The sequence below is a fragment of the Notothenia rossii genome, assembly GCF_949606895.1.
Source record: "Notothenia rossii genome assembly, chromosome: 4".
NCBI classification, from domain to species: Eukaryota; Metazoa; Chordata; class Actinopteri; order Perciformes; family Nototheniidae; genus Notothenia; species Notothenia rossii.
The window spans coordinates 22719050-22731984 of NC_136902.1; the positions used below are offsets into that span (position 1 = coordinate 22719050).

At 44.8% G+C, this 12935-nt stretch overlaps 1 protein-coding gene across 5 annotated transcripts in view; it reads left to right on the top strand.

The window, feature by feature from the left end:
- rerea (arginine-glutamic acid dipeptide (RE) repeats a) overlaps positions 1-12935 on the top strand; it is a 128289-nt gene that overhangs the window by 79443 nt on the left and 35911 nt on the right. For all 5 annotated transcript variants that reach the window (XM_079674489.1, XM_079674490.1, XM_079674491.1 and 2 more), the window contains 2 exons: positions 10773-10878; positions 12397-12493. In XM_079674489.1, coding sequence (XP_079530615.1) covers positions 10773-10878; positions 12397-12493 — 203 coding nt within the window. The remainder of the gene's footprint in view (positions 1-10772; positions 10879-12396; positions 12494-12935) is intronic.

The window sequence follows — 12935 nt, forward strand, 5'->3', positions numbered from 1 at the left end:
ATAAAGACAAAACATCTCTGATTATTATGCACTGGGAAATATGAAACCTCTAGTGGTGAGTTAATTGTGTAGGAGAATTACATAAACATTTCAATTAATGAGACACAGATACAGATGTTGCCCCCCTCCAGCACTGAGAGTAAATACTATACGGGTGAGCCCATAGCTATGAATGGCAAAACTTTCTATATCATTCAGAGAATTGCCTGGAAAGACTGCCAGGGAGGAGTAGATATTTCACCTGCGCCAGGATGGAAAAGTTGCCTTCGATGCCAGACACCTTGACTTTGAGTGCTTTCTCTGGCGGAGGTGAGGTTACTTAGCATTGTGTGAACCGGTTTTAATGTAACGGACTCTCATTTATGTGTAGAAGAATCACACTCAAGCTTTAAGGAGGCAAAAATGTTCAGAAAGTCTGTTTCACTTTGACTTAGCATTTATTTTCAGTTCCAATTAAACATGTTTTCAAATGGACTGAAACATGGCTTCTCAGAAACTCTCAGAAACTCTCTCTTTAATCACGTTACAGTATGGCTGCTGTTATTGCCGGTCTAGACTGAGAGTCATGCAGTACAACTCCTTCTAACACTGGGCCAGCCTTGTTATTGCAGCTGTGTTGTCTACAATACATCTCTTGTTGCAGCACAGCAGGAGGCTGCTCAAAGCTTCTGGCCTGTGTGTGAGAATATGTGTGCACCCGTGTTATAATCCCATTCCTCCCCTAGTATTCACATTAAAATCGCTGTGAGTAGCCTCTTGATTTTTGTGACTATGCGGTGGAAAATGTAGAACTTTGTTGAACACACACGTCTGACAGCCTACCTCGTTTGCATCCACACTGATATATCGTCACACACATTGGTTGGTAATTCGCATGTGATTATTTGCATATTGTACAAAGCAAGCGGGCCTGACAGACCACCCACTGCTCGGGTACTGCAGCATCTGGCTGATACACAGCTAACATGATGTATTACTGATAGGGCCAGTGTCATCAGCAGAGACTGACAGACAGGCAAGGTCACCTTCAAACAGGGAGATAGAGCGGAGGCACAGAGAGATGGATATCTGCAGAAGTAGTGGCTAGATAAAACAATACCATCACAACTGGTTGCTCATGGTGATGATAGGAGATCTTCAAGGCCGTCTGCATGCAATGCTGTCCGTCCGGTTTCACACGCAGCGTTAAGATCTGTTTTTGCATTTTTGCGCACCTCTTTACTGATTACTGTCCTCCATCTCCGGCAATGTGTTGCCACTCCTCTCTCTCCTGGGTTGGTGCTTGTGTTTTTACCCCGAAACGGTTGCATGTCTGGGTGTGTGTGCAGAAATAAGCTTTGGCGTGTGTGAGAAGGATCATAAATATTCCTATTAGCGGTGTATCGATGTGTGCTGAACATACAGAGCCACACACACACACACACACACACACACACACACACACACACACACACACACACACACACACACACACACACACACACACACACACACACACACACACACACACACACACACACACACACACACACACACACACAGCATCTTGATTTAGCTGTATCCAAGTCAATCTCACAGACACTCCCCATAGATACACTTGAACTGACAGTTGTTATTACAAAGAGAATACCTCAAAAGCATTCACAGAAACACACAAATAAATACACCCTGTGCTCCTTCTTTTAAAACCCCTCCATCATCCCACTCAAAGCACTTCAGTCTTTTGAGTGACACACACACAAACCTCTTACTGTCACCCCAGTGAATCTTTTACTAGAGTAAGACTGACTGGGTAAGAATGTGCCGATTTTAACCAGAAGTTGAACAACACTGATGGTCAAGAGAATTGTCGATAATTGCTTTTAATATTAGCTTGCATCCTGTGCACTTAGGCAGTCATAACATTATCAAAATGCAATATGGAACTGCACATCAGCCACTAGCATAGATAACAAGGTCAGCAAGGCCTTTAAGTTGGTATCCATGTTAAATAAATCACTGTTAGACGACTCATGTCAGTAGTTTGCTTACAAAAGATATTCATGATAGTTTGAAATTATTTGAGTTAAGAAGCTAACGTGAGCGTCTATCTTTTCAAAAGTCTCTATTTCCATCAGCCCAGACTTAATGGCCATCCCAGATTTTTCAAATTGAATGGGTAGTGTTTTTAAAAACTGCAGAGTAGTTGTGAAGGAATAAAAAGTAATGCGTCGCTAAACAAAAACGTATTAGTGTAAATGTAGCCTGAGTTGTATATAACACATAGAACCTGTCCAGCTTTCACACACACACATATCCTTCCCTAATCCTATTTGCTCTGCACATTTATAACTACTGCATTCATCTATATTTTGGCCTTAAAGTAAAATGTGTATGTAAAATATATTAATGTGGAAGGGAGGATCGATTACTATTGGATTAAGCAAGCCTCCTCATTTCCTGTCTTCCATTACAGCGCTCAATCAGCCCACAGCTCCTTTTCTGCCATGCTGTACTCAGGAGGCTGCCACTGGTAGTTGTACACACACACACACACACACACACACACACACACACACACACACACACACACACACACACACACACACACACACACACACACACACACACACACACACACACACACACACACACACACACACACACGCGCCGAGTCTGGATTAGCCGGCTGGGCAGACGTCCAATCGAACATACATGCACACAAGCCTAATATTCATATCCTCACTGCACACCGTGTGCAGCCCCCCCTCTCTTGGTCCAGTCAGTATTAGTAAGATGTCTCATTACCTCACCAGGCTATGCTAACAAGGCAAAGCTAACACAATGGATCACAAGCAAACAGCCTTCCAAACAAAACACCAGTCCGTTTAAACACTCTGCACAACACAAAGGAAGCCTGTGTCGTCCAAAAACAGCCGCATTCTTCAGTCTTTTCGTAACTCTAAATCCTGACTCATGGGCATTACCTTGAGACCAGACAAGTCTCTGCTCTCAAGAGAACATCCCGGGCTACAGCAAACACACACACACACACACACACACACACACACACACACACACACACACACACACACACACACACACACACACACACACACACACACACACACACACACACACACACACACACACACACACACACACACACATACTGGCAAACACACTGACACACACAGGAAGCCAGGTATCAAAGCGAGGTGGCTTTGAAGCGACTAAATGAAAGGCTGCCGGCAGAAATGACAATGTTTTCTGGCAGGCTCTTACTCTACGTCTGGCTTAGAGGGAGGGCTTGGGAAATAAAGTCAGTATTATGATCTGAACACCGAGATATGAGCTCTCCTAACCGCCTCCATCTGTCCTTGCACAGCCTACATTTGAAGTCTCACTTGGATCTGCATTCTAGTCTATACCCTGCTAGTGCTGCAAGGATCTCAGTCTGTGTTCTTAAAAGAAAGAAAGGACGAAGAAGAGGTGCCTGTGTGTTTGTGTGTAGCCTAAATCACTGAACACAAGTTGTCGGGTCCCTGCGGCTCCGTGTCTGTGGTCTGCAGATAATGATCATCATTAGTGGATGTATTTTTTTTTATATTCTCTCTCCTTTTTGCCTTTCACGGTGCTGCTCTCTGTACCATCACTTAACTCGTCTTACATTTCTTGGCTATAACCACCGTGCGGCGGGAGTGTGTTGGAGGAAAAAGACAAATATTGAAGTTGGACACAGCCTGGTTGTTTTATGGAGTGAGCAGCTAAGGATGGTGTTCTGGATACTCACTGGCACATTATGTCTATGAAAGCAGGGCATCGTGGTCAACATCAAAAATTGTTCTTAATACAGGGTGTCCGCGGGGTCTTAAAAAGTATTAAAAGTTGATAAATCAATTTAGCGAAAATTAAGGCTATTAAAAAGTATTAAAAAGTATTAAACGGCATTTTCCAAGGTATTAAGAAGGTTCACAGCAACGACAACATGAAACACCCTTTAATTCACTGAAACGACATGTCGGGAAACCCCACAAGGCGGCCCCATGCATAGCGCGCCGTCAAATGCTGCTTATTATTTTATGTTTCGTTGCCTTGCTCCGCTCTGTGTGTGTGTGTGTGTGTGTGTGGGGGGGGAATAAACGACTACGGTAACTGGTCCCAAAGGTGGGTAGACCGGCATACGCAACGCTCTGGGGGTCCAACTGCTCTGTGTGTGCCCTATATGATCATTTTCTGATAACGATGAAAGAGCCCGCCTCCCTCTCCCCACGTCTCCTGCTGCTGCTGGGCTGTCAGAAGAGGGGGAGAAAAAGAGAGGCAGGCCCCGTTTATTAAATATTATTATATTATTATACAGAGAACAGAGTCGTTATCAATTTGTTTTAAAGCTCAATAAATAACAAAGAAGACCTCTGACCGGCACTTTCCTAATTTTGTACGGAAGATTTAAACTTTAACGGACATGTTGACCTGCGGAACATTTTTTTTACGGAAACTGCCGCATGGTCCCCTCGTTCCTTGGAAGAGGCGGAGAGGTGGGTGTTTTTCATCTGCTGGTGGACTACCTGAGAGATACAGCAGGAGAACACGCCGTCCACCGCGGAGAATAAACAGAAGGGCAACCATGCTAACCATGCTCCGGGGTCTTCTTCGCTGCTTTTGGTGTATTTTGGGCGGCAGCAGCGCCACTTACAGGCCTGACATATGTACTACATCGTTTCCAGCATTTCCAGCGGTCTAGTGTGAACTGACACTTCAATGAATCGAATGCGTTCGACTTTTTTGCGCTTGCGTATGCATTTTACCGTGTGAGGCCGGGGTCTAAGCCAAACTATATCCGGTCACAGAGATCTGCTATTTTAAAGTAAAGTCAACACATATCGACCCTAAATATAGTCTATATTAAGAACGAGAAAAGTCTTAACATATATATCCTTTTTTGTAAACATATGACAAATGTGTGAGGGTGATGACGTCAGAGCATCGTCCTATGTGCCAGGGCTTAGCCCCGGACAGCCCCAGCCCAATTTAACCCCTGGGTATTTGTGACGGAGCTCCTATATGGCATTACCCCGCTGAAGCTCACCAAAGTTTAACATATTTCATAGTTCAAAGTTTTGTCAATTGTTTTGTTTATTGGTCAAATACTGGTTTCTAATGGTTTCTGAGGAGTTTTAGTGGAATGAAAGAGCACAGACTACAGAAGCAAAAAAAGCAGCATACTGCATTAAACCTGACCTTCACAGAGAGGTTGAAGTTCATGTGGAAAGGAGGCTTCAGTAGTCTGTCTGCACTCTGTTTAGTTTTGCTATCTTACAATCAATATAGTAAATGTGAGGTAAAGTGTGTTGCCAATGTAACCGGTTAGAACTCAAAGTTGCGATGAGGTCTTAAAATGTATGGAAAGGGTCTTATAAAAGGTATTAAATTTGACCTCAGGATTCCTGCATATACCCTGTAATATTTCTGACATTCACTTACTTCTTCTCCCAGTTGGACATTTGAAATCAGGGACAGATGAAGCAGTGTTGCAATTAGCCCTGCTTGTTATCCGCATGGGGTGAAACACAGTGGTAGCAGTCATGTGTGGTGCTTGTGACTCAGTGTGTAGAGTGAGCCTGTGTGGTTGGCAGTATGATCCATCAGTAGTGGCCCTCAAGCCTTAATTAATATCATTTCTGAGTTCCGCGTGACACAACCCCTCCCCTCCTTCTTTCCTCCTCTCCCTCTTTGAACCACCCCTTCCTCTTTTTCCCCATATGACCTGTTAACATCCTAAAGTGTGTCGTTGTCAATCTGACACGACCAGTGAGTCCGACGTAAAGTGATTTATGAGGGTATGCCTGCCTCTTTGAGAGGGGGGTTTTTAAATTTGAGGCAGGCGTGGGCGCTCATGTTCAAAGGCACACACACTCCTAGAGCAACAAGAGCAAATCTGCCTACTTTGAACAGGCTAATGCTCATCCAATCCAATATGGAGCCGGGCTGACAGATGGGCCCAGTGTGTTCAAAGCAGAGGGCGCCAATTTAATATCGCAACAGGTCAAGCCAAAGAGAGGCAGAGAGAAAGAGAGAGAGTGACGCCCCTGTGTAGGCACGGCGCAAAAGGTCTCGCCAGCACTGCCACCACAGCTGGGACTCACCTCACCTCCCCCCCCCCCCCTCCCTCTGCCTCCCACACTCTCTTGTTCTTGTTGCCAGGCGGGGAAGCAGGCTGAGCGCAGTTCCTCCTCGCAAACATTGTAATCAGCATTTGTTTAGTGTTATTATATCTGCCTAAGAGAAGGAGGCTTGAGGGGGTTATCCTTCCTTCTTCCAAGTAGCCAAAGTGCTCACTGTGAAGCCCCATAAGGACAGGAGGATTGCAGAGTGGGATCCTGCTGCTGGCCTGCTTTGACAGCCTGATTTAGAGGTGCTTTTTCTTACCTCTGACACAGAGTCCCAGCCTGCCCCGCTCTACTGCAGGGGCTGGAAGAGGAATGGTGGTGCTTATCCTGAAAGCCTGTTATTTGTGTGTGTGTGTGTTAACGTGTGGGTGTGTTTGTAAGAGAGTGCATCGGCTCGTCTGTGTGTGTGTTTGCTCACACAGCATGCTGGCATTTCTTTTTTAACAATCTCTTTTGTCAGTCACCGAGATGTCGTAGATTGTGTGAGCACAGCAGATCTCTTGTACCCCGCCAGTGTACGTTCACACACACACAGTTGTTGAATCTGTGCGTGTGTTTTCCGTGGTCCAGATGGAAGTGCTTATTGAGGGCTGGTGTGCTGGCTCATACATTTTTCTCGACAAGAGAAAATGAGGGAGGAAAATGAGGAAGTGAGAAAGCCGAGTGGAAAACCCTTCCAATCAGATCCGTCATCTGTGTGTGTTTATGCGCGTGTATGTGTGATCTTCCCTAGCCGGCTCTCCCTGCCTCCCCTCTCTAATCTTATCATGTCGGAGCAGCAGATTAGTCCTCCCAGATCCCATCTCTACCTCCAAATGCAACAATCAGCCTTTTGTTCTTCGCTTGTGCTTACTCTCCCCTTGCGGCTCGGCAAGGTGAACACTCCTAAAACCCGCCCCCTGTGCCATTTTGAGCCCCTGCCTGTCAATGTCACACCGCAACGAGCCTCCCATGCCCCTGGGGCGTTAGCTAACTGAGCTTTTAGCCCAGCAACCTGCTAGCCTAGCTGAACTGCTTGACATTCCTTGCTAACACTGAGCTGCTGCTGCTCTTGTCTGTTTGACCTCCCCCTCCTCTCCCCCCCCCCCCCCCCCTTCACTCTCTGCTTTCTCCTTTGTCTGTGTCTTTGGGATCTGTCTTTCCTTCCTTCTGGCTGCCACCTCCTGAAGGAAGTCCTAGATCCCGGGCTGCTGATGTCACTAGTGAGGGGAGGGAGGGATGGAGGAGGGGGTGGTGTCACTAACAGGGTTAGCAGAGGAAGAAGAGAGTGTTTGAAAAGCAGAGAAAATAAACAGAGGTTTCCTGTTAACGAGGTGCACTGGGGGCCTGTCGTGTGGGAGCGAGAGGGTCTGGTTTTGTTTAAAAGAAGCTCTAGTGTTACAGTGCGGAGAAGAGGACGATAGGGCATCAGGTTTGAGGGTTACAGGTTGAAACAATGAGTTTTGTCACTGTACGGCTTGCCAATGACCATATTGTAAAGAGCGCTGTAAAGAGCGCTGTAAACAGACGTTGGAGAAAGCCTGGGCTCACTGCTGCCGCAATGAATGGCATTGGCCTTGTCATTGGTTTTGAATTAAAAAGCACTGTATTGATTTCACACTCTTAGTTGAAAACGTGGAATTAAGCCCACACTAAGTGCATCTTTTAAGTGTACGCCTAACAGAGCTGGTTTTTCTTTTCAAAATGTGAAAGCCTGTTCTTGTTAAAAAAGGAACGTCTGCCCTCTAGATTTCCGTCTCCCCTCCAGTCTTTGTTGTGATGTGGTCGTACACAGGGGCCCCCGCTCCAGAGTTGACTGCACACACATGCAGCCTCACAAAGAAAACTGCACAGCCATTATAGATCCAAGGGGCCAGCCACCTTCAGCTAGTCAGAGGGAGAATGAACTGACTCACAGTGCCTGACTTGTCTTGGCTGCTTTTAGAACAGTGATGTGTTTAATATTAATAATGATTTTAGATTCATCCTGCAAGAAATATACTTAAAGTCTCATCCCGTTTAGAACCTTTTGAGGCCCTCGTTTAATCCAACCCCTGTTTGATGAGTATGCCCAAGAATGCCACAGGCCAGGCTGAGGCACTGGAGAGAGGAGGGGGACGATTGTGCTCAGCCCCCAAAGCATGACTCTCAGATTTATATCTCCTGAATGAATAAAGGGGCAGCCTTGTACCCTGGGGGTTTCAGTAAAGCAGGAGGAGGATAGTTGTAATTTTAAGTCTGAGGAAATGAGAAGGTCCTGCTCTTCCTACCTTAATCCAGCTCCTCATTTCCCCTCCTCTATCTCCTTTGCTCTGCTTCCTTGCACTTTTTCTTTTTTCCTGCTCTTGTTTCATTTCTTTCCCTCAGTAGTGGGTTAGTAAGTCTTTTGGCCTCTCGGCAGTGAGCAGCATTCCCAGGGTTTAGGGCCCAGGAGGAGGGAGGGCAGGGCCATGTTTAGCCTCTGGCAGGACAGACAAAGATGGCGGACATTGTGCGGGGCTCAGCTCTCTACAGGCAGCGTGGAATGTCTCTAATCAATTCAGCATTGTGGTTCCCTCTTATATGTTCTCTCTCTGTTCTTTTCTATGGCAGGCTTAGGAAAAAACCCAGACAATACAACTAGTGGTCCGTAAGGCGAGTCTGAGCTGTCTATCATCCCCCTTCATTTTCTCTTTTTGCGTTATCTACTCATTTTTCCACCCTGCATGTTTATAGAATTGTGATAATTGAAAGCTATGCTTCACTCCCACTACGTGCTCCATATGTTGCACTCTCAGTCTGTCTCTCCATCTCCCTCCCTCGTTTGCCTGAGAGGGCTTAACGCCGCTGTGAGCTTCTAAACAGCAATCTGCTCGGGAGAGCGACAGCTATGTAGCAACGAGGATACTGATGATAGCTGAAGTTACGTTTGCTCTGTGCTTTAGTTTGTTTTGCTTAAAATAATGCGAGCTCATGAGTAAGGTGTAAAATCTGTGAGTGTGATTGCACCTGCTTTTCTATTTGCATCAGGCTCTATGTCCCAGCTCTCAGAAATCCCTTTGATTTTGTGGTTTTACAGGCAGAAAATCAGATGTTCAGGTAGCACACTGACAGTGTTTACAGTCTTTTTACAGTATTAATTATGTATAAGCAGCGGATAAATACTCATTCTGCTGTTGCAAGCAGTCTGTTAGTCTAAAAGGCAACAGTGTCTGCACACTGGATAGACAAGAGGTTGATATGGGTGGGCTAACTGCCGGGAGGGGGAGCGACATGACGTCATTGCACACATTTCTTCACACACCATATGTTTTAGGTGCTCCGGGGCTCTGTGTCTCGTTCCATCAGTATGGCTTTCTGCTGAATCACAAAGTGTTGTGCGGTTGTGTTATGTTGCGTGATGTTGCGTGTACACTATCTCACAATCATCCGGAGCAGTTAACGCAGCTGACTGACTGCGTGCCAGCTGCTGTTCAACACGTCCAGGCTCACTTACTCAGTCGTTCCTCCTCCCTGCTCAAGGTTGGAGAAAGGGAGGAATGAGGGGAAGAAAATGGAGAGGAGGTGAAGTGGAGGGTTGGAATGAGAAAGATGGAGATTGAGGCAGCTAGGAAGAGGAGGAAGCAATGGAGAAAATGGGAAAACCAGAGGTGGGCTGGAGGGTTTAGGGAGGTGATGATTTGCTTGGCTGCGTGCTCAGCCTCCTCCCCAGTGGCAAAACAGAACAATGTACTCTAAAGGCCTTAAATATCTTTACTCTGACCTCATGTTCCTGCACACACAGATACAGTTAAGAGCCCGGAAAGAGCGGAAGTTACACTGTCTGTCTTAGATTACCACAGACTTTTCCCCATTCTAGCGTTTTTCCATATGCTCATTCCTCCTTTAATCCACCGGCGGTGCAGGTGTCTTAGCCGGTTAGTGCAGTGCAGCGTGGCCAGCTCTCTCATAAAGATGACTGTTTCGCAGTCCAGCACCCAGCTCTCTAATGTTCTTCCAAAGCAATGTGACAGTCCGTTTGGCTTATGTGAAGGCACAATAAATATTTTATAACATGAAATGAAAACACTACTTTGCCCTTTTCATCTCTCACCTCAGCACTGGCCTCAGTTTCTACCATTTTCTTCCATCCCCCCTTTATCCCTCCCTCTCTGTTTGTTCATTGACTGGTCCTGGAGAAGCTCTTTTCTCACCTCAGTGCTGCCACTTGCTGGTCATCTCAAGGATTGCAAGCCTTTGCTGATTTGCACTTTATCAAGTGGCCAGTGGGTGGCAGCACTTAGAAAATATAAAGCCCAAAGCACTGTTAAGAGATACAGTGCATGTTCATGAGGAAACCTTAATAGCCTTCTTAGTAATTTAAAATCATAAAATACCCCCCCCCCCCTGGTTCCTCTATTTCCCCTTCCTCCAGCAACAGCCATTCCTCTGTTTACTTTATTAAGGCTCTAAATGCTCGGCAATCCCTTTTTAATTGACTTGGTCGCTCTGCAAGCTTTTTGGCATCAGCCTGTGTGAGTCATAAACAGAGCTACTGCGCAGCGTCTGTGTTTGCCAAGAGGCCAGTTTGTGACATCGTAATCAAACAAAATGATGTCTGTTTATCTTGGTGTCCGATCATTTTTGTTCTCCTGCTGACTCGCCGTGTGTCTCTCTGTGTTGCAGAGTAAACGGGACCATCTGCTGATGAATGTGAAATGGTACTACCGCCAGTCAGAGGTGCCCGATTCCGTCTACCAGCACCTGGTGCAGGATCGCAACAATGAAAACGGTGAGGCTGCCGTTTGTTCTCAAAACACATGTGCATATACAGTACACACAAACACAAAGCCACTCTGTAACGCCACACACACACACACACACACACACACACACACACACACACACACACACACACACACACACACACACACACACACACACACACACACACACACACACACACACACACACACACACATGCCTCCAGACTGTTGTGGGATATAAGAGGTGTTTGCATTTCAAATATAAACCAGAAGACAGTTACCCAGGCAGCCCAGCCAATCCCGTGGCTCCGTGCTGTTCCCCAGGTAACCCTCCTTCAGGCCAGACAGCAGCACTGTCGAGTGTTAATAAGCCGCAGTGTCATTTGGCCTTTGAGCACACACTCTCAACACCATCAGTGTCAGTGAACTCATCACACTCTAACACATACACATCTAAAGGAACACAAGCACTGTCCATGGGTTTTTAGCAGCGGTGATCTAATCCTAATGACATCAAGGAAAGGTCATGGTGGAAAATCTGATTTAACATAGACATGTAATAGTTGGGATAATCATTTCTCAATTAAAAAAAATAGCTTTTTCTTTATCAACAAAACTATCTACACTGTTTTATTTTTATTATTATAAACAATTTAAAAAAACTCAGTCTTGGCAGCAAATACAGTATACCATCAAGTGAACCGTCAAATAAATAAAATCATATTAATACAAATAAAGGTGAATATACTGATATTACATTAATTACAATGTACAGAAATCTTGAAGATCACATGGGCTGCAACATTTTTTATCCGATTCTAATTTGATGATGTTATTAATGTTCTTAAATATCAAACACAAAACAAGTGTTGGGTTGTTTTGTTTTTTATAAGCAGTTTGATTTATTTGTATTTAGTTTTTAAAGTTAAATATTCCCAGGTGACTTTTTATCTTTAAAAATACTAAAACCAATTTCTTGATTTGTTCAAAAGAGGGAAACCAATCAAGGCAAGATAGTTTGCTCCGTGTGATCTTCTTATTTAAAAGTTGACCACTAAACAATTGTTGCCCCTCGGTTTGCCCTTTCTACAATAATACAAGTATCACTTACAGACATGGATCAGTTTAGCCATTGAGCAGATACACTATGTGCTGTTTTCTTCAGTGCAGCGCAGTGCTGCTCTATCTTCAGTTTGCGCTCGCAGCAGGGATTTAGGATTATTAGAATTGATGTCACAAGGCCCGAGCACAGCGGCACGGCATATCTCGGGTCATTTGTCACGATGAGTGCCAACCCGTCGTGGTGCTGCTTTCACTAGTGAGAACTGAACATGAAGTCCTCACCTCAGGGGAATGCACTTTATTGGCTTTATTGAATTATGTGGCAGATTATTGACCTCTGCAGAGGCACTTGTTACTTGCATGCTCATGATTTTCATTAGTGTGTTTAACTACAAAAGCTACTTTATGTCTGTTCCCTCTTTGTCGTAGATAGATGATGTCATGTAGATATATTCAGTACATTGGTTTTATTCACCCTGCAGACTCTGGCCGGGAGCTGGTCATCACAGACCCCGTGGTCAGGAGTCGAGAACTCTTCATCTCTGACTATGTGGACACTTATCATGCTGCTGCTCTCAGGTAAGCAAACAGGAACACACAAACGCACACTCACTGTGAATGTTGCTAGGACTGAACTTTGAAAAACTGCTTTTCATTTTTGACTCCAGGGACAAAATACAGAAACCTCCTCAAAGAAATATGATCTTAAATCTCAAAACCTCTACTGTGTTTTATTTTATACATTGTATTCTATCTGTAAATGTGTCTATGCTGATAGCATAATTCTTGGTTATTTTGAAACACATTTTTTAACTTTTATGTCCTTTTTTTAGTTTAAATATCCAACTGTGTCTGTCGTAATTTTTTATCATTTTAAAGTGGCTTTTACTATTTGTCTAGTAAGACACAATTACAATGTATCTGTACTTTTCTGAGCAGTGGCAACAAACAGTAATATTTCAGAGTTACTGCTGTGTTTCTATCAACCAACTAAAAGAAAATCCCAGTTAATTGCTCTGTT